The sequence below is a fragment of the Petaurus breviceps genome, unplaced genomic scaffold (genome assembly GCF_028583685.1).
Source record: "Petaurus breviceps papuanus isolate PSGF00001 unplaced genomic scaffold, PetGlider_PUasm1.0 90792, whole genome shotgun sequence".
NCBI lineage: Eukaryota > Metazoa > Chordata > Mammalia > Diprotodontia > Petauridae > Petaurus > Petaurus breviceps.
This window is the reverse complement of record NW_027187347.1, coordinates 10516862-10544433: the sequence shown is the minus strand read 5'-3', so window position 1 is coordinate 10544433 and position 27572 is coordinate 10516862. Positions and strand designations below refer to the sequence as shown.

The following is a 27572-nucleotide window of genomic DNA, read 5'->3' as shown; positions in this document are numbered from 1 at the left end:
TCTGATTGGATGCAGCTCGGAGTGCGGCGTGCATTTCACGGGGGGGGAGGGGGGACGGTGCATACAGAGGGTACCGTAATGTAGCGTGTAGCGCAGGGGATCACCTTCACTACAGTAGCAATCTCAATAGGGCTTATTTTCGGGGGAGGGCTTATTTTAGAGGAATCTTACACAGTAAGGGGAGGGCTTATTTTCGGGATAGGTCTTATTATCGGGGAAACACTGTAGGTCAGTGCCTACATAATTGATACATCACTGCTTTAAGTGGTATTTCAGGAGGTATACATTATATTCCACTATTTTCCTGAGCCTGTTTCCTGAATGAGTGGTAGCATTGGCAGAGCAGATACAAGGGTCAGGTAGACCAGGGTTTATGTCCTGTCCCAGACCTATACTTATTTTTCCAGCTTTATTAACAAATGACTCCTCTCCACATACCAACAAGTCCAGTCAAACTGGCCTTCTTCTTGTCCTCCATCTCCCATCTTTGTGGTATTGCTCTGATGGCCCACTATGCCTGGAATGCTCTCCCTCCTCACCTCTAACTCTTGAAATCCCTTGTTTCCTTCAAAATTCTCAGGTCAAACACCACCTTTTGCATGAAGCTTTTCTTAACAGTCAAATTGGTACCTTCCCTACCCTTTGACCTTGTATCTGCTTTGTATCTATTTCTCTTTATGTATGTGTGTGCGGGCGTACATGTGCATGCACACACACACACCCAATATATGATGTCTCTTTTGTTCAAATGTTAAGCTCCTCGAGGGCAAGGAGTGTTTCATTTTTGTCTCCCAGTATTAACACATGGCATAGAGTAAGTACTTAGGAAATGCTTACAGACTGAAAATCAACTGATTACACAGTATTTCTGCTGCTCTACTTCCAAGAATGACTGGTGACAATGCAGAGGCGAATTATGATTACAGGGCATCTGTGTTCTCTCCTTTTCTCCAACAGGTACCACGACTTGACTCCTAAACCCCTTTCAAGAGCAATTGATAGTTTTGAACCTGGACTTGGTCTATTCCGGTACTTCTAGACATTGATTCCGGAGAACAAGGGATTAATCCACAGATAACAGGGGATCATTGTTTGTTTTAGAGGAAGAGCTCCTCACTTTATGAGATGGCCCCCATCCCCACTCCCAGGGGAAACTCATCACCTCTCATTTCAGCACCTAGCAGGGATGAATTCAAATCTTGATACCACCTCCCTCAGCCTCCTCTCCCCTCTGACTGGAAGCCTGGAGGATCAAACCCCTCCTAGTTCCTTCCTATATAGAGGGCAGAAACTGGACTCTCAGTTACTCACTCCACATTGTACCTGCTGCCTTGTCTGGTTCCAATTCCATGGAACAAGAGGCCCTTGGCTCTAGATGAAACACCCAGGGTCTCATCTCCCCATTCCTCTTCCCTATCTCCTTTAGTGTGTTGTCTCTTTAGATTATAAATTCCTTGAGGGCAGGGATGGTCTTTGTTTTTAATTGTATCCCTAAGGTTTAGCATGAGTGCTTGGCATCCAGTAGGCATTTAATAATAAATATTTATTAGATTAGAATAGTAGAAAAAACATCTAATATAAGAAAAATACATAATATGTATATACGGTATCCTAAAAGTCTTAGTATAGGTGGCCATAAAGAAAGCATTCATGTTCCAAGGAACCACAGTCAAGATTTCAAAAGAGTGGCATGATCACTACCACAACTACACTGTTAGCTAGCATTTATATAATACTTTAATCCCATTCTATATCTTATTTGATCTAGGACACTACTACAAAGGAGAGAAAGTCTGAGTGTGATATTTCAATAGGCAAATACACCCTACAGGATCTGAGTATGGCCTTGGGGGGGAGGGAATAAACTTCAGTGGCACAGAGGGCTTCAAGGATTTCTGATGAAAAGTTCAGCACTGAGTATATACTCTAAAATCCAAACACAAGAGTCAAGAGAAACCTGGCAAGGTAAATATATTTGGACAATTGGAAGAGCCCAGTAACAATGAAACACTTATATAAGTGAAGAAGCCAGTGTCTGGGAGTTAAATCAAACAAAGACAGAGCCTGGGGTGGGTTTTTGTTTTGATAGCCTTAAGAGAAGGGGAAAAGGAATACATTAGGTAAAAATAAAAAATGAGAAACAAGAAAGCAGAACTCAAAGTTGGAATGTGCAAAGAGAATAATATACAAATATGGAAGAAGAATTGAGGAGAATGAGCATCACATGCCCTTTTATGTAAACTGAACAAGAGAGATGAACACACACACACATGCACAAAGAGTTTGGCACAGAAATACATTAAATTCAATGAAGTAACAGACGACATCTGGAATGCTGTGTTCAGTCTGAATACTACATCACAGAAGGAACCAGGAGGAATGTGTTCAGAGAAGAGTGATCAGGATTAGGAGGGGTCTGGACACCGTGTCCTAAGATGAGCTGGTGAAAGGAGAATATTTAAGCAGGAGGTAAAGGGGCTTAGGGAGAACAGGATGGCTGTTTTCAAATACCTGAAGGGCTATTATATAGAAGAGGGACTAGAATTGTTTGCTTGTCCCCCAAAAGGCTGATCTGCCCCGAGGAACCAGGAGCAATACCTGGAAATTATAGAGAGGTAAATTTAGGCAAGATGTATGGAAAAACTTCCCAGTGATTAAAATTATCCAAAAGTGGATTGATTTGGGGGAGGAATGTATAGTTCTTCTTCCTTGAAGGTCCTTAAACAGAAGCCAGGTAATTACTTTTCTGAGACACTGTAAAATGTTTTCTTGAGCAGGCACAGGTTAGATATCTGAGGATTTTTTTCAACTGTGGGACTGTAATTTTTTTTTATTAAATATCATTATCAATTTTATTGCTCTTTTAAAAAACAAGCTTTTATTTGATTGTTCTCTTGCTTTGAATTGTTATTTTCTCCTTTAATGATTTCTCATGCATGTTTCTGCTGTGTTCATGTGTTCATTTTCTAAGTTTTTCAACTCCAAATTCAATGCAATAACCTCGAATTCTTTTCTCAATATAAGTATTCAGAGATAAATATTTGCCTCAGAGAATTGTTTTGGTTAAATCACAAAAATCTGATATATTGTACCTTATATTAATCCTAAATATGATTTTTTTCTTACTAGTTCGATGTGACCTTTGACCTAAGCATTGCTCAACAATATATCTTACATCTCCATATAGGCCTGCATCTTTTGATTCAATTTACTTCTATTGTTTTTGTCTGTAAACATGTTTCCAATGCCTAAATTCTAAATTCTAAATTTGTTGAGCATTTTTTCATATCCTGGAGAATAATTAATTCCTGGGAACATTCTATTATGCATGAGCAAAAAGCATATTCCCTATCCCTATCAGTTTTCTCCATGTATCTATCAGATCTGTTGTTTTTTTCAGCACTCTATTAAGTTTTTACCTTTTTTCCCCCTAGTTTATCTTTTTTATTTATCTGAGTTTGTTACTGGGGCAACTAGGTGGCACAGTGGATAGTGTTATCAGACCTGGAGTCAGAAATATTCCTCTTCGGGCAGCTAGGTGGTGTAGTGAGTAGAGCACCATCCCCAGAATCGGAAGGACCCGAGTTCAGTTCCAGCCTCAGACACAAAACCCACACACACATAAAAAAAAAAAAACTATCTGTGTAACCTTGGGCAAGTTACTTAACCCCAATTGCCCTCCAAAAGGCAAAAAAAAAAAAAAAAGATTCCTCTTTGTAAATTCAAATCTGGCCTAAGACACTTGATAACTGTGTGACCCTGGCAAGTCACTTAACCCTGAGTGTCTCAGTTTTCTCATCTGTAAAATGAGCTGTAGAAGGAAATGGCAAACCACTCTAGTATCTTTTTTTTTTTTTGCTTTTTGGAGGGCAATTGGGGTTAAGTGACTTGCCCAAGGTCACATGGCTAGTTTTTATGTTAAGTGTCTGAGGCCAGATTTGAACTCAGGTCCTCCTGACTCCAGGGCCGGTGCTCTATTCACTGCACCACCTAGCTGCCCCTTCCACTCCAGTATCTTTGCCAAGAAAACCCCAGATGGGGTCACAAAGGATCAGACATGAATGAAATGACTGAACATTGTATTAGGGTGTTCAAATCTCCCACTATAACTGCTTTTTTGATTTTTTTTTTTTACAATTCAGTTAGCTCTTTCTGTAAATATTATTGTTATGCTGGTAGCAACTAAATATTGATGGTCTCATTTAGTGATGTTACCTTGGGGATAACATTTAGGGTTAGTTTAATTTTTTTTTTCTATTTACATAGTCTTCCAAAAGTCTTGGTATAGTTTGAGGCTTTAATAGCTTAAACACATACATCCATATACATATATATATATATATATATATATATATGGATATGTGTATTTCTCTACTATATTGTTTTTGACAGCAAGGAATATGATATACCTTATTTCACTAGAACTAATCCTATCCCAATCTTAGCCTAAGGAAAACATTAAACACAAGCCCTAAATGTTTACTTAAAAGTCTTTTTTTACAAAAACAAACTTCTTAGTTGAATTCTTTCAGTGTAGTTATTATCTTATACTCACATGCTTTGTGAGAATTCGAAGGTTAGTTTCTGGAGGTACTGTGGGCATTAATTTCATCAAAAACTTTCTTTAGTTTGCTCATCACTTTTGATTACCCACTTTTCTTTTTTAAAGGCATTTTTATTTTGCAGACATTTTGGTAGCTTTGCTTTTTTCTTTTGCATTTCAGTTGCTCTTTCTGATGACAACACTGAGAAACATGGGCATCTTACATCTCATTCTAATATCTTACCAGAAGTCTATGACAGACATTTGAATTTTTAAAATGAAGCATAAGATTTGCTACACACCATTTTTAACTTCATAGCATTTTTCCAAAAAACTGTATTTTGAACTGAATAAAATTTGCCATTGTTGCTGAGTCATTTTCAGTCATGTCTAAGTCTTCATGACCCCATTTGGGGTTTTCTTGGCAGAGATACTGAAGTGGTTTGCCATTTCCTACTCCAGCTCATTTTACAGATGAGGAAACTGAAGCAATCAGGGTTAAGGGACTTGCCCAGTGCAACACCATTAGAAAGTGTTTTAGGTCATATTTGAACTCAGGAAGATGAGACTTTGACTCCAGGCCTGGCACTTGATCCACCGTACCACTTAGCTGCCCTAAATAAAATATACTCCACAATATAATTTTATTTCATGCATTCCTCTGGAACTAATAAATTATTTTACATGCACCTTGTCAGTAGAAATGGCTACATAAATAAATGTGATAAATCATCAAATTTTGAAGACTCTGATTAATGAGTTTTCCCATATATGAAAAAAGGTAGGCTTTTTGTTTTTTGCTATCAAGCAACAATTTGTCCCAAATAATTCAATAAAGCATAATTTGAAAACTTTGGAACACCCTAAATGTGCTGATGGAAAGAATTCAGATTGGAAATAGAGTAATGAAAATTTATTTGGTGTTTGTAGAACATTTATAATATATGGATAAAAAGAATATTTTGTCCTGCTTTAAAGGCTAAACAAAATACTCATCCTCTAAAAATTGAGTCCATCTGAATTCCTTTGTGCCTAGATGCCTTTTCATCTAGATTAATGATTGAGTTCTTGTGAAAAGGTAGCAGCCTATTAAAAAAAACCCAAAACAATGAAAAGTGCCACACTAAAAGGACCTTCAACAAACTTATGGTTCAGTTCTGGTTTTAAGATGAGTTTAGAAGACAGAAGAAAAACAGAAAATGAAATAACAAATGAAAAGTTCAGTAGAAAGTCTGAAGAAACAACATTCTCTTAGGAGTCTGAAGAATTAGGGCCCTGCTCAAGAGAACATGGAAGTTCTATAAAGCAGCCTATAGAAATACCCTTGCCTCCACCCACCTTAGACACCTGAGAGAAGGGATATAATCAGAAGCTGATTTTCTACCTTTTCTGTGTGACTAAGGAGAAAAAGGAAATGGAAGTGTGAAGCATCATTAACAACAGTGACTGGCAAAACAATTTATCAAAAGCTTTTTCTGGAATAGATAGAATAATGATTTTTAAAATAAACTTTAATATTAACATGGTAAATGTAAAGTTGCAGAACTATGCTATATATGTGAATTATTTTTTAAAAATCATCATTTATATTATCTTTCAGCAAAATGCAGCTTTTCCCTCTTTATCTCTTTTAATTTTACTATTGCCTTTGCCATGTCTAACATCATAATCTCTATTCCTGACTTTTTTGTGTTCAGCTAAGATATAACAGATTTTGCTCTAATCCTTTATTTTAACTGTGTTTTTATGTTTCAAGTGTCTTTTCTGTAAACAACACACTGTCAGATTTTGCTTTCAAATTCACCGGGGTAACCGCTTCCGTTTGAGGGGTGAGTTTTTCACATTTGTAGTGATAGTAGTTAATTGTTTCCTATTCACATATGCTTTTTCTTCTTTATATTTCTCTTTTCCTGTTTACTTCAAGTTATCACTCTTTTCCCCCCCTTCAATCTTTTCTTAACTATCTCCTCTCTAAGTTTATGATTTTTTTTAATGATTAATCCCTCCCTAGATCTATCTTCCCTCTTATATTGCCTTTTCCCCTATTCCCGTTTCTTCTTGTATCCCTGCTGAGTTTAATATAATTCTACACCACATTGTCTATATGTTCTACCCTCCTTTAACTAGTTTAATGAAAGTAAAGTTGAAGTAACAGTTGTTCCTCTTACTTCTTCATGCTTGCTTTTAGTTCTACTTGCACAACTTGATTATGTATCTTAACAAGTTACTCCATCTTTTCTCCCATTTCTCTTAATGTGTCTTCTCTCCCTCTTCCTTTTTCTTTTTTTCACATAGTATCTTCAAAACATTACAACAGGTCTTCTGTCCCAAAAAACTACTTCAATGACCCCTGTGATATTAAGATTCTAAAAGAATCCTTTTAACATCATATTCCTTATTAGTATACAAACAGTTCTTCCTTATAAAGTTCATTCTGATTGTTCACTTGTAGTTACCTTTAAATTTTTTCTTAACTTTCATAATTTTTATTTCAAAGTTCTTCTGTAGCTCCATTTTTTATAATGAATATTTTAAAATCCTTTTACTGAAGATCTATTTTTTTTCTTTGTAGGATGATACTTGATTTTTCTGGGCAAGTTATTCTTAGCTGTAGAATTGGTTGGAGTTTTTTTTTTTTCCTTTTTACATTTTGGGATATCTTATTCCATGCTCTTCACTCCTTAAAAGTGATAGCTGATAAACGTTATGAAATCCTGATTATGGCTCTTGAGTATTTGAAATCTATTTTCCTAGCAGCTTGTGATTTTTTCTTTCTTTTTTCTGGAAGTTCTAAGTTTTGACAATGACATTCCTGGGAGTTTTCATTTTGAGATTTCTTTCAGGAGGTGATCAGTGATTCTTTGTATTTTTAGATTTCCCTTTTGTTCTAATATGTCTGGTCAATTTTGCTTAATGATTTCTTGCAATATAATATCCAGGTTCTTTTTAATTTTTTTTGGTAACTGGATTCAGGAAAACCCACGATTCCTAAGTTATCTCTTCTTGAACTGTTTTCCAAGTCAGTCATTTATATGTCTTACATTCTCCTCCACTTTCTCATTCTTTTGATGTTGTCTTAATAATTCTCACTGTCTCTTAGCATTATTAATTTCCATTTAGTCCATTCTGATTTTGGGGAAATTGATTACTAAAGTTTTATATCACTTCCATTAAGTTGCTGATCCTTTTTAAAATACTCTCCTTTATAGGTCTCATTTCTTTTATAACATTTTAAAAACTCTTGTATCATTTCTTTGAAGAATTCTAATTGTTCCTGTGTTTTGATTATAGGTATTTATTTTTTAAACCTTAGAAGTCTTTATAACCTTAGAAGTTTCTCCTCCATCCCTCAGGATTCTAAGGCCTATAGTGTTTCACTTTCATCCCTAAAGGAATGTAGAAAATATTTACTGTTTATCTTAAGGTAAGCTGTTTATTAATTAGATTAATTGTGGGACATAGCTGAGCTGTACTGCTTCTTCTACTTTGCCATCTTAGCCCCCCTCTACACCACAGAGGCAGTTTCTAAAGGGGAAAGCATGTTGGAAAAACTAATGTTTTCACAGAAAGTACTAAGGCATTCTAACTGTAATACTAGATCTTTGAGAATGGAAAAGGATCCATAATTTAAAAGCATTAGAGCATGCAAAGAGAAAAGGATTCTTAAAGAAAAATGAATTAACTTTTATCAAAGAGTTCAAAGGTTCTCTTTTCCTTGTTCAAAATTATGGTCACTTCATTCAGAATGTTTCTTTTCTTAGATGTGAATAGAAGAAGTTTAATGTTTTTAAACTCTGCTCACTATAAAAATGGTTTTATGCTTCAAAATTCAATACTTCTATGAAGCCCTGATACCTTAGAAAACAATTCTCTGTGAGTTACTCTGGCCAAACAATCCATCTAAAGATGACCTTCTTTCGATGAACCTCTCCAAGCTTAGCAAGACTAGTCCTTGGATAACAAATACACAGCTCCATCAGAGTCCATATTCAAAACTTTTCAAGCTAGGAGGGCCAGTCAAATCTTAAATTCTCCTGGGATACCTTTCCACAACCCATTGTAACCTCCATCCCACAATGAGGCACCAGGATAGGGATAAAACAGAATTAGCATAGTCTGAAGTCATCATCTAATCTGAATGAGAAACCCTTATCAAGTCTTTCAAAATCGAAAGAACAGCTTCCTTCCTCTTCATTTCTTACCAGATCCCATGCCAATTTCAAGTTTTTCCCAGCACCTAGCACAAGCCTGGCACACAGAAAGTGCTTAGTAAATGCTTGCTGGCTAGCTGATCAAAATATTGAAAAAAAAAAAACCAAAAAAACAAAAAACAAACAAACCACACAGAAGTTCCCAGATGCCAAGCCAAGTTAAGTAGCCCTGCTCTAGACTGATTGACAGAAATTCAGTATTCACTATTTAGAGTCTGGTCATTGAAGCAGTTCTGAATCTACCTATCAATCTATCATTTAAACACGAAATTAACTTTCCACCTCATCTAGTTAAAGCGAAGTCAAAGGAAACCAAAGCAACAAAAACATTTCATGAAATACCTGGTCATCTCATATTGCAATGTCCATGACACACATTTTAAAAAAAAACCTTTGAAAATCATCAGAGCCTGTGCACCAAGACCTTTTCTCTATCCAAGATGGTGAAGCCATTGCATTTGGACTCAACTCCAGAAGGAGAAATGGCACTAAAGAAACAAAGATAGGAAGAGCAGATGGTGAGGCCCTCCAGGTGCTTCTTTTGCACTGATTATACACTGATTATTGCACTGAGTATACAATGAGGATGTTTACAAAGGAGGTGACAATTGAGACATCAGTTCTCAAGATTTTGAAAAGGGAGGGTATCAAATGCTTGGGGAAAAAAAAATCATAGTCCATACAACTACCAAGAAAAAGTAAATAAGAACACATCCCTAACTACTGCCACAAAAGCCAGAGTACTTAGAGACTTTGCAGAAGTTGTCCCCGAGTCCAGAAACACATTCGCTCTTCCAGTCCATCTCTTAGAATCTTTAATTTCTCTTTAAAAATCCTCTCAGATGTTTCCTCTTAAGAAAGGCCTCTCCTAATAGTCTTAGTTATTCATGCTTTCTTCTTCCTTAAATTGTCTTGTATTTAGTTATGTTTTTTTTCATTTTTCAAATGCTTTATTAACTTGATTTACATCATTAATTTCCGCCAGATTTTGAGTTACAAATTTTCTCCCCATCTTTTCCCTACCCACCGCCCCAAAATAGCAGTCCCACAGGATATCCCCTCCTCCAATCTGCTCTCTCCCATATCTTCTCCCATAGACTTTTCCAGTAGAGCATGGGGGATGATCTCTATGCCCCAGTGCCTGTATATCTTCTTTCCCAATTACATGTAACATAGTATTAATAATAGTATATATGTGTATATATATATATACATTCAATTTTAAACATTTGATTTTAAAATTTTGAATTCCAGATTCATTCCCTTCCTCCCTTGTCACCCACCCTTAATGGGAAGATAAGCAGTTCAGTATAGATTGTACATGTGTAGCTAATGCAAAATATTAACATAGTAGATATATTGTAAAAGACTGACTATATTTCCCTCCCTCCTATCCCACCACCCACTTGTTCTATTCTCTACTTTGATCCCTTCCCTTTTCAAAAGTGAGTGCTTCTAACTTCCCTCCCCCCCAGCCTGCCCTACCTTCCATCATCCCCCCTCTCATCCCCTTCCCCTACTCTCCTATAGGCGAGATACCCTATTTAGTGTGTATTTCATTCTCTCCCCAAGCCAAATTCAGTGAAAATAAGGTTGACCCATTCCCTTTTGCCTTCCTATTCTTCCCCTCCATCGTAACCTTTGCCTCTTCTTTATGAGTTTACCCCATTCTGTCTCTCTCCATCTCCTCTCATTATATTCCTCTCTCACCTCTTAATTTCCCCTTTTAAGTATTATCCCTTCCTATTAAATTGGTCCTGTGCCCTCTATCTATGTATACCTGTAAACATATATACACACATTCACACATATTCATACACCCATATACCCTCTGATATAGATATACATATATATATATATTTCTAATCCCTCCAACTATTTTCATACTGAGAAAAGTTTCATCAGTTACAATTATCATTTTTCCATGTAGGAATGTTAATAGTTCAACATTGATCAGTGGCTTATGATTTCTTTTCCCTGTTTACCTTCTCAAGGTTCTTGTATGTGGATGTCAAATTTTCTATTCAACTCTGGTTTTTACAGCAAGAATGCTTGAAAGTCCTCTATTCCACTGAATGATCATATTTTCCCCTGAAACATGATACTCAGTTTTGCTGGGTAGGTGATTCTTAGTTTTAATCCCAGCTCCTTTGCCCTCCAGAATATCCTATTCCAGGCCCTTCAATCTCTCAGTGTAGAAGCTGCCAGATCCTGGGTTATTCTGACTGTGTTTCTACAATATTCAAATTGTTTCTTCCTGGCTGCTTGCAATATTCTCTCCTTGATCTGGGAATTCCAGAACCTGGCTATAATATTCCTAGGAGTTTTATTTTTGGGATCTTTTTCAGGAGGTGATGGGTGGATTCTTTCAACCTCTATTTTGCCCTCTGGTTCTAAAACATCAGGGCAGTTTTCCTTGAGAATTTCTTGGAGGATGATTTCTAGGTTCTTCCCCTGATCATGGCTTTCAGGTAGTCCAATAATTTTTAAGTTATCTCTCCTGGATCTATTTTCCAGGTCAGTGGTTTTTCCCATGAGATATTTCTTCTGCCTTCTATTCTTTCATTTGTTTGGATCTGTTTAACATCATCTCGATTTTTCTTAAAGTAACGAGGGAACGATTCTCCTCATTGAGCTTTTGAGATTCTTTTTCCATCTGGCAAATTCGGCTTTTTAAGGCATTCCTCTCCTCATTGCCTTTTTGAGCCTCTTTTGCCAATTGAGTCAGTCTGTTTTTTAAGGTGTTATTTTCCTCAGTCAGGCTGTTCATAATTTTCTTGCATCGTTCTCATTTCTCTTCCCAATTTTTCCTCCACTTCTCTTATCTGCTTCTTAAGGTCCTCTATGGCCTGTAACCAGCTCGTATTTTCCTTTGAAGCTTTTGGTCCAGGAGTTCTGACTTCACTGTCTTCCTCCTGTTCCATGCTTTGCTCCTTTTTGTTCCCAAAATAGGAGTCTAATGTTGGAGTCTTCTGTTTCTTTTGCTTCCTTTGTCTGGTCATGTCGCCCCTCAGTCATTTGACCCCTGGGCTTTTTGCCACAGTAGGACTCTGCCACCAGAAGGGGAAGCTTTTGTCCGAAACGCTGGGGTTTTCTCAGCTGCCGTAGGTATTAGTTGGGTGCCCTCTCTGAAGCCTCCACACGCTCTAGCAAGCTGGTCACACACCCCAGGACCTCCACCCTAGACTGCAATCCAGATCCAAACAGGTTAAAGCAAGAGCGATTACCCCTCAGACTGGTGCTTGGTCCCCCTACACTCTGCAGGCCAGGAGCTGAAGCTGCCACGTGGCGCTGGCTGTGCCAGGCTCCTCAGCCCAGGGCAAGAAGCCGAAGCTCTCCCAACCAAAAAAACTCCCTGCTCTAAGTCTAATGGGAAAAAAACCTGAAAATATCCATGAATAAACAAGATACAGACAGGATAAAATTAGAAATAATCTCAAAGGAAAGGTATTAAATTAAGGAAGGTTAGGGAAAGGTCCATTGCAGAGATTTGAAGTAAGTCAGCCGACAGAGATGAAAAGGAAGATAGTTCTGGTGTGGTAAAGCAGCCATGAAATCAAATGGTCAGAGTCCAGAGATGGAGGATTGTGTTCAAGGAACAGCAAGGAAGCCAGGGGTCACTGGAATGCAGAATGGGAAGTAAAGTATACTTTGCATTTAAAAAAGTGCTTGCTTAATCACCTTTCCACCTCTAAAATCTTTATAAGATTAATCCACACACCCATTAAGGGAATGTTTGATAAGGGCTTGAGAAAAGAATAGACAGGCTAGACTTTCCCAAGTCATATTTTACAGAAGGCACTTTTACCTTCACACAATCAACCAAAAGGCAGAGTATACAATTCCTATTGGGCATTCTTATTATTAGCTATATAAAAGCAACTGACTTCAACAAGTTGTTTTCTTTTTTTTTTTTTTGCCTTTTTTTTGGAGGGCAGTTGGGGCTAAGTAACTTGCCCAAGGTTACATGGCTAGTTTTTTTTGTGTGGGTGTTAAGTGTCTGAGGCCGGATCCGAACTCGGGTCCTCCTGACTCCTAGCTGCCCCAACAAGTTGTTTTCAATGCGTATATCAAAGTCAGAGAAGATTCTTTGAAAGATAAAAGAAGAAATAATCTTATTTGATAACTCTGATTGCTAATATCAAGCAAGTTACGAGAGAGAGGAGAGAGGGAGACAGAGGAGAGAGAAACTTGCCAAAAGGTATTTGACACTGTCATGGAGTGTTTTAAAAACATTCCAAACAGAAGAAGAATTTCCTATGGATGTGATGTCCTCCAGAGGCTCCCAGTGCAGATAATATGGTGCTGTTTATATCAAGTGATGGCACACTACAGAGTCTTCTAAATGAGGTCTATGATCACTCAAAAGATTTCTGACTACCCACCTAGGGAGAAGCAAGAGGATGTAGAAAGTCTGTTGTTCAGGCTATGTAATGCAGGTGGATGGAAAACCTATGGAGTTGTGCCATCAGTATAGATATCTTTAACAGATTCTGCAGATGGACAAGATCTGAGCTTTGAAATGAATAATTAGACAAGGAGAACAAGCTGCATTGTTTGGCTTTGGGAAACTGCTGAGTGCTCTTAACAACCTAACCCCACTCCTTGAACAAAAGCAGTACATTCTTTTAGTCCCAATTTCTGTCACGGTCAGTCACAGAATACCACAGTGTCCAAAACTGTGAATTATGAAAAGAACAATGGAAAGATCAGAGCATGAGGAGGCCACAGTGCGTGATCAATGAAGGATTGTATTCTATAAGCAATGGGAAAGTGATCAGGGAAACATCTGAGGAGAAAAGAAGCTGGGTCATTTCCATAGCAGGATGTAACTGATAGGTGGCCAATAGTATCTCTACAATGTTGAGAAAACTAGAGAAAGGCCTTCACAGCATAACTGGTAGACCCTCCTTGAGGACTTATGAGAGGACAAAGATAAATGTTGCTCTGGATAAGTCCAGACATATGAGTAGCTATGATTTGTACAACTGAAAGAAGTACCACATCAATGAAATTATATATCCATTGGACCAAACTGTCAAATATTGAAACAATTAAGCCAAGAATTAATACTAGGAGTAGAGAAAACATCAGCAGAGAACAACACGGGCTGTGAACTTAACTGCAAAGTTCCTATTTTGTGTTCATGGTATCTTCAGGAGACTCACCTGTATCTTCAGGATTAGGTTGGTAATCAAAACTGAAAGACAGAGCACAGCCCCGTTCTGTCACTTGGTAAGGGAAAAAACTCTCAAATAGATCCACACCTGCCTCAATACACTCCAGGACTTCATCTGGTTGGCCAATACCACAGATAAGCCTACATAGTAAAACACAAAAACAATAACTCAAGAACAATCCAAGAAACAAAACCACTCAATCAGAATGTCTTTTTTCATTAACAAGACACTAATAATAACAACAATATTAATAGCTAACAATCATTTAGTGCTTTAAAGTCTGTACAGCACTCATATCTCATTGGATCCATATGATAACCCTATGAAAGAGGTGCTATTTTAATCCCCTTTTTCAGATAAAGAAACTGATAAACTTGCCCAGGGTCATACACAGCTAGGAAATGGCTGAGGCAGGATTTTAACTCAGGACTTCTTGATTCTAAGAAGTCATAAGTAGCATAGTGCTCTGTGCTACCTAACTATCTGCCTATATTAGGTTTGGTACCACTGAAAATAGCTACAAAAGAGCTATTTCGTCACAGTAAATGAAGAGAAAAAAATGGCAAAACCTACAAGGTAAAGAATCTTGGGGTGAACTTTTCTTCTCTTCTGTCTATTCAGAACAGTACAGATATGTATCTTTCTTCCTGAGTAACTCACAACCCATATTCTGACTTCTTAGCCTATGATGTTTTGTGCACTGGTCCAGGAACAGAATTTTATCAACCATATTTCAGGTGTGCTCAACTGATGGGTTGAAAACTCATAAATCTGCAAATCAATTCTAGCAATCAAAACCACAGCTCTGCTTTGGGATCTAAGAATAAAATTGCCTTTATTTTCCTTGCACCATAACGTGTAATAAAACCTCTGTCTGCAAATGGCAACAACTGTGAGCTCCTTGATAAAGGGCCCTCACATGGTTAATGATTAGTCAGTAAAACAAATTGAAAGGATAAGAAAGATTTGTGCTGGTTGTCATTTTTAACAGTTTGTTGTTGGGTTGCTTTTTTAGTTTTCATTTTTTTTTAACACTATGCTTGGCTACTTTTTTAATGTCAGGGGAAAGATTATAAGACTCCCTAGTTTTTTATCCAAGTTCAGGAAAAGGTTGTTTAACATTCCACCAGAACACAAAGACACAACTTGTTTCTCCGCTGCAATTTCTTTCAAGGGATATAATGGATATTTGATGCAACAAATCCGAGAATCCAAACAGGACTCAAGACTTGCAGCACTTGCTGCAATGTTGAGAGGCAGCATATAAATGGAAACAAAGAACAAACATTCCATCTCGAAATTGCACAAGTTTTTAAAAACCAGAACATGACCACACCAACTAAACTTTAACAAGAATTCCTACGGACTGAACCTCTGTTCATCCATCACAAGAATTCATCAGGGCTTTGGAAACCAGAAAAAAAACAGAAGCAAATGAAATATGCCATCAAAGAAACTATATCAATGAAAAGCATACAGGATGACAAGTGAAAAAATCATGGTACAAACAGCACCATTCAGCAGTTCACTATTCATAACCTGGAAATCTTACAGACAATCTGTGTTCACCAGTCCCTAATAGTGGTCCCTATCATCTACGAAAACAAAAGAACCAACTTCTCTAACCATGTCAGGGCTTTCTGCTTTCATAAACAACAAAGTTCAATATTTGCTTAAATTTTAAGACAGTTAAGTAGTTCTTAACTGATTCTTTTCCCATAACTCAACCAGTTCTTTAAAGAACCCCCATCAAGGGCCACCAACTTAACCCCAACCTCTACATAACGTTGAATCTATACCAATGATTATCTTGGCATGGCATGAGGAAGAAGAGAAATATGAGAAGTATAAAGAAGATAAAGAAATGACGAGTCAAGTATACTTTCTTCTTTCTCACCCATTTTCCCATTGGGTGCTCTCTCTGTCCTCAAATTATCTCATGTTTATTTATCTATTCAATCACTCATTGTCTAGTAGAATGTAAGCGAGAACAATGTCTAGTAAGCTAGAACATTGTCTAACAGAATCTAAGTAGAACAATGCTTTGCACATTATAGCTGTTTTTAAAATGTTCAAGTTGAATTAAACTAACTTTCATTAGGTTGCTATGAAGCTCAAACATGAAAGCAGTTCAAAATAAATATATTATACATATAAACAGAAATATTATACTTGGCAATCTAGAACATGTGTTTTGGGGGAAAAGCCTATTAAAATTTATATTATGATTTTTTTTTAAGTTTTAAAAAATGTTTTATTTTAAACATTCTTTTCTTTTTAAACTTTTAGCTCCAAATTCCCTCCCTCCCTCTCACTCTCTCACCCACCCATTGAGGTTAGCAATATGAGATCAATTATGCATGTGAAATCATGTAAAACATATTTCCATATTAGTCTTCCCCCCCCCCCCCCCCCAAAGAGCAAGAGAAATAAATAAAAGTGGGAACATCATACTTCAATTTGTAGTCAGGGTCTATACATTCTTCCCTCTTTGAACCAATTCTGGAGATTGTGAGGTTCAAGCACTGCCTGACACCCCTCATTTCCCCCTTCACTGTAAAAACTCTTCTTTGAGTACTTCTTTTATGTGAGAAAATTTTCCCCATTCTACCTCTCTTTCCCCGTCTCCCAGTACATCTCTCTTTCTCCTTCCTTCATTTTTTTAAGAGATCATTCCAATATAATCAACTCACATCTGTGCCATCTGTCTATGTAAAGTCTTTTTAACTACTCTAATAATGATAAAGACCTTAGGAGTTACATGTATCATCTTCCCATAGAGGAAAATAAACAATTTAACTTTATCAAGTTCCTTATTGATTAGTCTTTCATGTTTATTTCTTTATGCTTTTCCGGAATCTTTTGTAGAAATGTCACATTTTCTATTCAGCTCTGATCTTTTCATCAGCAATGTTTGAAAGTCCTCTATTTCATTAAATATCCATTTTTCCCCCTGAAGGATTATATTCCATTTGCTAGGTAGGTTATTCTTGGTTCTAATCCTAATTTTTTTGCCTTCCAGAATATCATATTCCAAACTCTCAGCTTCTTTAATGTGGAAGCCACTAAACTCTGTGTGATCCTGACCATGTCTCCACAATATCTGAATTGCTTTCTTCTGGATGCTTGAAGTATTTTATTTTTTACCTAGGAGCTCTGGAATTTGGCTATAATATTCCTGGGCGTTTTCATTTTGGGATCTCCTTCAGGAGGTAATCAGTGAATTCTTTCAATTTCTATTTTATCCTCTAGATCTAAGATATTGGGGCGCTTTTCCTTGATAATTTCTTGAAATATAAAGTCCAGGCTCTTTCTTTGATCATAGTTTTCAGGAAGTCCAAACATTCTTAAATCATCTCTCCTAGATTTATTTTCCAGGTCAGTTGCTTTTCCAATGAGATGATTCAAATTTTCTTCTATTTATTTCTCAGTCTTTTGATTTTGTTTATTGTTTCTTGATGTCTCATGAAATCATTAGTTTCCACTTACCCAAATCTAATTTTTAAAGAATTATTTTCTTGGGTGGCTAGGTGGCACAGTGAGTAGTGAGGAGGACCTGAGTTCAAATCCGGCCTCAGAAACTTAACACAAAAACTAGCCATGTGACCTTGGGCAAGTCACTTAACCCCAACTGCCCTCCAAAAAAATGCAAAAAAAAATTTCTTTTTTTTCCTTTTGCTTTACTATCTTTATTTTTTGTTAAATTATTTATTTTTAGTTTTTCAACATTCAGTTCCCTAAGTCTAAAATTTTCTCCCCCTCCCTAAGACAGCTCACAATCTGATACTGGCTCTACACATACATTCCTATTAAGCACAGTTTCACATTACTCATGTTGCATAGAAGAATTATAACAAATGAGAAAAACCATGAGAAAGAAAAAAAACAAAATAAAAACAAAACAAAAAAGAAAATAGTCTGCTATGTTCTGCATTCCGATTCCATAGTTCTTTCTCTGAATGTGGCTGGCATTTTCCATCATGTGTCCTTAGGAATTGTTTTAGGTCCTTGCATTGCTAAGAAATGCTAAGTCTATCAAATTCAGTCCTCATAGACTGTAGCCGTTACTTCATACAATGTTCTCCTGGTTCTGCTGCCCTCACTCAGTATCAGTTCAGTCTTTCCAGGTTTCTCTGAAATCCCCCTGTTCATCATTTCTTATAACACAATAGTATTCCATTACATTCATATACCACATATACCATATACCATACTTAATTAGTTATTCCCCAGTTGATGGGCATCCCCTCAATTTCTAGTTCTTGGGCACCACAAAAAGAGCTGCTATAAATATTTTTGTACATATGGGTCCTCTTCCCATTTTTATGATCTCTTTGGGATACAGCCCTAGAAATGGCATTGCTAGGTATGCACATTTTTATAGCCTTTTCGGCATAGTTCCAATTGCTCTCCAGAATGGGTGGATCAGTTCACAGCTCCAACAACAACATTCCCACATCCTCTCCAACATGTATCATTTTCCTGTTTTGCCATGTTAGCCAGGGTAGGTGTGATGTGGCTAAAGAATTATTTTCTTCAGCGAGATTTCATCTCTTTTTCCATTTGGCCAATTCTGCTTATTAAGCAGTTCTTTTCTTCAGTGAATTTTTGTGCCTCTTTTACCATTGGACCAATTCTATTTTCTAAGGTATTATTTTCTTCAGTATTTTTTTGTGCCTCTTTTACCAAGTTGTTAATTTTCTTTTCATAATTTTCTTATATCACTCTCATTTCTTTTTCCAATTTTTCCTCTACCACTCTTATCTCTAACTTTTCCAAGAATTCTTGTTGGGCTTGGGTCTAATCAGCATTTTTCTTTGACACTTTGTTTATAAATGTTTTCACGTTATTGTTTTCTTCTGAGCTTATGTCTTGTTCTTTCCTGCAACTGTAGTACCTTTTTATGGTCAAGAGTTTTTTGGTTGTTGTTTGTTCATTTTTCCAGCTTATTTCTTGACTTTGAACTTCATATTAAAGTTGGGCTCTGTTCACCTGGGGATAGAGAGGTATGGTAACAAGCTTCAGGTTTTTTCATGCTGCTGTTTTCAGAGTTAGTTCTGGAAGTTTGCAAGTTTTTGGTGCTTCCAAGGTGATGTGATCCTGGGAGACGTATGGTCATTGCTCTCCTGGTCTGCACTCTTCACCCAAGAAGGGCCTCTGAACCCCTGTAGCCACAAGCACTAGCGCTCTTTCTTTAGACCTGAGACTGAGGCCCCTGCTCCCTTGTGACCAACCAGCACTCCTCTATGCCCTGGAACTGCAACTCAGAACTGTGTATGAGTAACAGAGTTGCCAGTCAGTACCAGCTATACCCAGGGGGTCCCTTGTAATCTCTTTCTGATCAGTTTTCTGACCCCTTTGCTGTCTCTGGTCTGAGAGCTACCTGAACTGTTGTTGCTGTGACCAGTGCTATGTTCACTGCTGGTGCTCTGTCTGCATATGCTCTAGGAAGATGCCCATCTGGGTATTACAAAGCTCTCTTGCTGATCTAAATTTTTTTAGTCTGGGAAAAAATAGTCTGACCTTTCTGTTGGCTCTGCCATTCCAAAGCTTGATTTGAGGTGTTATTTTAAAATTATTTAGAAGGGAATGCTGAGAGAGTTTATTTGGGTTGCTGCCTCTAACCCACCATCTTGGCTTCCCCTATATTATGATTTTAGATGATCATAATTCACATTATGAGGGTTGGAGACCCCTGAAGCCAGGAATCATCAAATAAATACCAGCAATCCGTATAGGACTTCATCAAAATCACCAGCCTTGATTCCAGCTTTTCCCTCCAACAGCCAAGTTAGCCCAAAAGTACCCAAGTAATAAGTCTTTGAATAAGCAAAAGTTTTCAATGATACCCAATATGCAAATATCCATCTGCTCCATCCCATTCCTAACTTTACCCTTAATTTAACACTAACCTTGGTTTGTCCTCTGGGAGCTCAGCTGTGACAGATGACATCAGCTGCAATCTCGTCTCCTTTGTCATGGCATCTCCGTGAAAACCATCCAGGAGGAAGCCACCCACAGGTCGCTTTGCTGTCTCCCTTGCTGATCTCTGCCTTTCCTCTAGTGTATCACCACCTTCAATCACTCCAATCATCACACAACTCTGAAGAACCTAGGTTGAAAAAGGAGCATTGAAACAGTAGAAGGCCAAGGAGAAAAAGAAAGGATGAACAACGGATAACATATGCACGCCCCTCTATTTCTCCTGAGATACCGATAGTCAACCTTAAATCCTGGAAGTAAGAGAGAGGCATTTTAGCATCTATTGCAGCCTGGTTAAAAATCACCCTACAGATTTAGGAGCTAATTTACTGGTATAATGCCCTATCTACAGAGGTGCACAACATTAATACCAGCCTGACCACTGGACGTGCCTGGTACTGTAGTATATGAGACATTCCCCATAGATATATGTCACAGATAAGGATAAGGAATTGGCCAAGGACCAGCCCTAGGATGATGTATGGAAGAAAAAACATGGATGGGTGGGGATGAGGGTCAGGGATATAGAAGAAAATCCTGAAGCTATGCTTATCCTGACATTCACGTCTTTGGTTCTGCTCATCTCCCCACATGAAAGGCCTTCCTTCCTCCCCTCTACAACTGTCTGAATTGACCATCCAGTAGAAACAATTCTGAAACAAGAGCTTGAGAGTTGTCTTTGGAGTCATAGAATGATAGGATGCTAAGGGGGTAGAAGGGACTTCAGAGATTATCTTGTATATTCCCCTCAAGTTCAGGAGGAAGAAATGAGATTAGAGGGCTAGTTAGCAGACTCTTTGTTCTTTTCACTACACTGTGTCCTCTCCCAATAATTAAATGTTTCATGACTATTAAGTTTTGTCTGTCCAACTAGACCATAAGGCTCACTGAAATGAGGGGCATCTTATACTTTGTAATATCCTACATCATACTTTGCATGGTTCTCAGACAGCTTAAAATATCTGGATCTAGAAGAAACCTTGGGAATCTTCTAGACCAGGGGTTTTGTATCATGGACCCTTTGGCAGTCTACTGAAGCCTATGGAACCCTTCCCAGAATAATATTTTTAAATGCCCAAAATAAAATACAAAGGACTTTCCCATTGATCATTCCATCAATTATAATCCTTCTTTACAACCTGACTAATGATTAATGTGAAGATATTTGTAGATCCTATATTCTAGTACATGCTGCCATGATGGGAGGGGGGGGCGTGGAGAAGAGGGAGGGGGAGAAAATTTGAAACTCAAGGGACTGTGGAACTGAATGTTGTAAACTAAAAGTAAATAAACAAACCAATTTACTTCAAAAAAAAATAAGATAAAATACAAAGGAATAGAAAGGAAACTAAAGGTTAGTAAAATAAGAGTAATTTTTTTCCCCATCCAAGTTTAGAGAATCCTTGAACTCAATCCCTAGACTATGAACCAGGTTCAGAACCCATGATCTAGATCTCATTTTACAGATGAAGAAACCAAGGCATAGAAGAGTTAAGCAGACTTGCCCAAGGTCACACAGCTAGTAAGGGGCTAGTCAGAATTTCAATGCAGTTCCTCTGACTTCCAAATCCAGTTGCTTTCCCTCTAAATTACAAGGAGGCCCCACAAGTACTTGTTGCTTTATTAGCTGATTATGCAGACTGGATGTAGTCCCACCTCCAAGAATGACTGCTGACAATCCGCTGCAGAGGCAGCAAATGATTACAAAGCAGCCAGTCTCATGAGGTGTCTTTTTTTTTTCCCATAAGAGACTTCATGAGTTGAGGCCTAAATAACCTCTTCCATGGGGGAGGAGGTAAGCAATCTGCCTCCAGGGGGGTTCTGAGCCTGGAGTTAGCCTTACCTCAGACTGTTCCTGGAGCTTTAGACACTCATCAAGGAAAGCCAGGGAACGATCCACAGACTTCCTGGCTCTTTTGGCAGAGGAGGCCTCACCACACAAAGCCTCCCCATCTGACAGGCACTGAAACCAGTCTGGCTGTAGGGCCTGCTGAATCGACATGAACTTGGCTGCAGTCATTTCTAGGCGCCCTCCAACACCCCACACAGATACAGACTGTCAGGAAGAAAGCACAGAGACATCAATGAGCACAACTGATGGCTATAAAGCAAATGCCATAAGTACAAATCTCATTACACTATAAAGTAATACTGAACTCAAATCTCCGTCATATTTGAGGTGGTAGTGACAATACAATCTCCTGAACAGATGGGGCAGAAGAGCTGCCTCCTGTACTTTTACTTCCCTCTCAAACTAAAGAGGTAGTCACTTTGTGGTGGAATGGATAGAGCACTGCACCTGGAATCAAGAAGGCCTGAGTTCAAATCTAGCCCCAGACACTTACTGTATGATCTTGGGCAAGTCACTTCACCTCTATCTGCCTCAGTTTCCTCAACTATAAAACAGGGTTTATAACAGCACCTGCCTCCCAGGACTGTTGTGAGGACCAGAGGACATAATATTCATAAGGGCATTTAGCACAGTGCTCTGCATATGGTAGGGATTTATAATACTTTCTTACTTCTCTTCCCTTGTGATCAGAAAAGGAGGACAGTTGGTTAAGTAGGACAAAGAAGACACAAGAGATACACAAATGGCCCAAGGGATATACTAGTCCCTTCAAGATAATAAAAGAATAATAGAAATGGGGGCGGCCAGGTAGCACAGTGAGTAAGAGCACCGGCTCCAGTGTTGGGATGACATGGGAATCGAATCCGGGCTCCGACACTTAGCACCCACCCAGAAACACCTGGCCATGTAACCTTGAGCAAGTTACTTAACCCCAATTGCTTAGTGGCGGCCAGGTGGCTCAGCGAGTAAGAGCACTGGCTCCAGTGTCGGGATGACCTGGGGTTCAAATACGGGCTCAGATACTCAGAACCACACCCAGAAATAACTGGCCGTGTAACCTTGAGCAAGCTACTTAACCCCGATTGCTTTAAAAAAAAAAAGAATAATAGAAATGACTCCAGACATTGGGCACATCAGATATGCAGGATTTAAAGGACAACACATACAAAAATAGGGCAAGGATGGAGAAGAGTGAGGTGAGGAGCTTATAGTCTGCACTGGTGGAAGAAAGAGTGAAGAAATCCTGGATCCGCCAAACCAAAAAAAATAGGCTTTGGTTTTAGCTAATCTTAGGTAATATGAAATACAACATACTTTTAGGAGATGCTATTATCAGCATATTGAATGTGTGGCTACAAGAAAAATCAATGTGTTTTTATATGGAACACTTCACTACATTGCTGATTCAAAGTTCCATTTCAATGGATGACAACTCCTTTGATTGAAATACTTTTCATATTTCCACAATGTCCCGGATACACCAAACGCAGAAAATGCAGCTCTATAGTATATGATTGTACAAGGCATAATCTGCCTTTTTACCAGCTATTTTTGAGATTATTAAATCCACAGACAATTAAGTGTGTAAGCCCAATAAATGGAAAGAGATTTCTCTGGAGTACCTGGCCATTCCAAAGAACCCTCCAGTTCCCAGAAGCCGGTTTCCCTGCTAGCCAGATAAAGTCACCTCTTACAGGCAAATTGTACGTCCAGTAGATCTCCCAAGAAGGATTTATGGGAACACATGGACAAGAAAAGCATAGGATGAAAAAGATAAAGAGGGGTCATCACCACTGGAGGGGGAAGAAATCAAAGACTGTATATCACTTATCAAGAAAAGATTTCCTACAACGCAAAAGTTTAAGATGTATTCACCTCCCAATGCCAGAGAACTTCAATCCTATACACCTCACTCAATACACACATAGCATTATCATTCCCTACTATGAGCTACCTTCTCTCACTATATTCAGAGCAAAAAAGCAGGGGATTCTAAAAAATGGAATAGACAGATCAGTGCTTCTAAAAGTCTAATCCTTTATTCAGTTGGGTTTTCTTTGTTTTTTATTTTGCCATCTAATACTTCAGTACCTTAGGACTACAGCAGTCTAGATTTCCTGGTACAAAGCAGGTTTCCCAGGGCCCTTATGGGAACATACCTTGTTAGTTACATAGCCAGCTGGGCAGGGGTTGACAGGATCATGGAGGGAACAATAGAACACCGATTCTGGCATTCCTGTCAAAACGAGAAAAAAGAAATGGAAAGATTTTAGGTCAATGGCTTTACCATGTTTCAAAAACATTAATTTCTACGAATAAAGGTAAAGGAGAAAAAAAAACTCAGACATGGATGCAATCTCATCAGTTAAAAATAAATATAAACGTGGTAAAATTCAGGTATACAACACCTAGAATTTTCAATTAATCAATATGATGATGCTAGGGCTATAATGAATGAAACAATCCCTTCTTTCAAGGAGTTTACGTTTGAATGGGGGAGACAACAAGTACATACATAAGCATACCTAGAACATAAAAAATACAAATAAATACAAAGTAGTTAAATATAAGGAAGTTTGAAATGGAGGAACTGACAGTTGAGGGCATCAGGAAAGGCTTCATGTAGAAGGTGGTATTTGAGCAGAATCTTATATAGGAACTTAAAACTAATTGTTTAATTAACTAGAAAGATGCATAATTGTATTAATTAATGAAAAAATAACAAAACATACATGTAGATTACCTATGAACTAAGATGGAAAAACTGTAAAGCTTTTATATTTTCTTTTTGGAGGGAGGAAGCAAGGCAATTGGGGTTAACTTGACCAAGGTCCCATGGCTAGTAAGTGTCTGACACAGCATGTGAACTCAGGTCCTCCTGACTCCAGGGCCGGTGCTCTATTCACTGCGCCACCTAGCTGCCCCTGTAAAGCTTTCTTTAATGTTTTGTTGAAACAATTTTGCTCAAGTTTTATTTGCTACTTTAGGAAATTTTTCATCCTAATTTTATATTATTTTAAAGTATCTTAAGTAGGAATATCTTAGGTTTGCTATTCTAAAATTGTTTTATCGCTCTAACTCAAGGATCCTTAACTTTGTGTGTGGGTGCTGGACCCCTTTGGCAGTCTGGTGAAGCCCATAAACTCGTTCTCAGAATGATGTTTTTAAATTCATAAAATAAAATACATGGGAGGTGGCCAGGTAGCACAGCGAGTAAGAGCACAGGCCCCAGAGTCAGGATGACCTGGGATTGAATTCGGACTCAGACACTTAGTATCCACCCAGAAACACCTGGACGTGTAACCTTGAGCAAGTTATTTAACCCCAATTGCTTAAAAAAATAAAATAAAATAAAATTACATGGGACTGCAAAGGACCCAAGAGAAGAGGTAAGAAAAATGGTCTAGTTTCAATGCTCTGAGTTGTTAAAATCAACTCTAGACATCTTGTTTTCAATAACTTATTAACCTAAACTTTATTGACATAAATAAGATCTTTGTTTACTCTAAACCAAGAGGAGCTAGATGAGAAGACTCTTTAAGCCAGAGTATTTAATTACCTTCCTAAGGAAGGCAGGAATCACCATTCTTGTAACTGATCAGTTGTTTTAAGCTCCAACTGTATGCATCAGCTCAAAAGGTGATATTTGTCAATTCCCAGCATTAAATGAGTTTCAGGAGGGAAGCAAGCAGGGAAAGGCAGATGCTCAGCCTTTTAGCTCCAGCTGGGTCAGGTCTTCATAGTGTGGCTTCACTATTTTATTTTTCCCAGATACTGGAAACACCCACATTCAAATATAAGGGGAAAAAAAAACCTCAGACTAGAACACAAAAGAAAAATACTATAAAGAACACTGCACTTGAGAGTAAAGAGATGTGATTATGGCTTTGCATTAAGCAGCTGTGCAAATCTGACCATCTATAAAGTGAGAGGGTTGTACTAGATACCTTTTAAGGACTCTTCTAACTAGAAACTTCTATGATTCTTCAAATAGTTTCTCAATTATCTAAGCTACTATTCTCTTCCATTTATATGAATAGAACTGAGAGAGGAATATATATATACATATATATGTATGCAGATGCATTTCCCTCTAACATTGAGCAAACTTCTGGGGTTCATTCCTATTCTCTTATTTAGTTACATGTTCAAGGAAAACAAACTCAATTTAAAATCAGCCTAAGCAAAATGTAAGTAGGAAGAAATCTCTCACAAAAAAATTGGTATATAGTGTCTTTAGAAGTCATATATATGATTTTTTGCTTTATTAATGGTTTTAGATTCTTCATACCACTCCTCCTTTCCTTATACATAGATAATCAGGAAAATAAACCTGAGTTCTAGCCAGACACTCTAGAAAATATAAAATAATTTTCCATTCCGTGCTTACATGTAATTTATACAATTGTGACACAGCTTCAAAAGTTTCTGTATCAAAAGTGCTATGGTAGCTTTAAAAGAAAATGGAATCTTGGAGTGACAGCTTAACTGTCAGTCTAGCAGGAGTCTGTGAAGAGACTAAGAGCTTATCTGTGATTTTGGAGAGACTATACCTAAATGGCTAGAGATGGCTACAGAGAAGACAGAAAAAAAAAGACTAAGATAACTTATTTCTAAAGAGAACTTAACCTAAAGAGAATTTAACCTTTATCTCATAAAGGAACATCAAGGGAATTCTTCAGAAAAGACTCTAATCCATATTCAAGAAAACCGAAGGGTGGGACTATGCTTCTAGAATTCAGGAGAAGTCAGCAGCTGAAATGATTATTAAAATAGACTTTGGCTATGTTCTTTCTCAGTTGATATACTGTATATAATTATTTAAGTCTTTTTTTAACATGATTAAAAAACAATATAAAGATTTAAATAATTACTTATCATTTAGCACTAACTTTTATATTTATTGAAACCTAAGAAATTAAAGGGGTTGATATAAAGAGATAAACAAATGCTTATGGGAAGATGTTTTTCCAGTTTACTAAGTATTGCTCACTTAATAAACTTCAATAAAAATTACTTATTTAATAAATTTGTTGTTGTTGATCAGCTGTATCCAAATCTTTGTGATCCCATTTGAGGTTTTCTTGGCAAAGATACTGAAGTGGTTTGCCCTTTCCTTCTCATTTTATAGATGAGGAAACTGAGGCAAACAGTTAAGTGACTTGTCCAGGATCACAGCTAGTTAAGTGTCTGAGGCCAGACTTGAACTCAGGAAGATAGGTCTTCCTGCCTCCAGGTCCAGCACTCTATATACTGTGCCATCTAGAAGCTGTATTTAATAAATTTTAATTCATTTTATTTAATAAGTTTTAATAAATCAAATCAATAAATTACTTTAATAAATATTACTTATTAAATGACTAAACAACTTAAAACTAATTAATTAGAATGATGTAGTTTTATTAACTAATTAAGAAATAATAGAACCTGCATATTGATTATTTATGAAGCAAGGAAGAGAATAGATAAGAAAAATGATCTGATAGCAGGGAGGAGGATCCCCTGACATAAGCTACACATGGGAAGTGTCAGTCAACTCTAAAACTCTGCTATTCTGCTACATTTTTTTCAACTTGATTTTAATAAAACAAAAATCAAAAGGAAAAAAAGTTGTTCTGGGAATACTGAAAATTAGAAGAAGGGGAAAAAAAAAACAAGGTAGGAAATTCAAGTTGTAAGTTTTCTCTTTCTTAAAAGAAGTTGCAGAATACAGCAGTTTGATGATTTCATGTATTAAAAATAACAAAAATTGGTGCTGATTCAAAAATTGGGTTGGGACTAAAAAAACCCATACCGTACAAAGC

At 37.5% G+C, this 27572-nt stretch overlaps 1 protein-coding gene across 1 annotated transcript in view; it reads right to left on the bottom strand.

Annotated features, from left to right (window-relative positions):
- Positions 1–27572, bottom strand: part of QTRT2 (queuine tRNA-ribosyltransferase accessory subunit 2) — a 52946-nt gene that overhangs the window by 10211 nt on the left and 15163 nt on the right. Inside the window, exons 4-7 of the mRNA XM_069069909.1 lie at positions 23928–24004; positions 21760–21972; positions 19847–20046; positions 13923–14074 (exon numbers count right to left, since the gene is read on the bottom strand). Of these exons, the coding sequence (XP_068926010.1) occupies positions 13923–14074; positions 19847–20046; positions 21760–21972; positions 23928–24004 (642 nt within the window). The remainder of the gene's footprint in view (positions 1–13922; positions 14075–19846; positions 20047–21759; positions 21973–23927; positions 24005–27572) is intronic.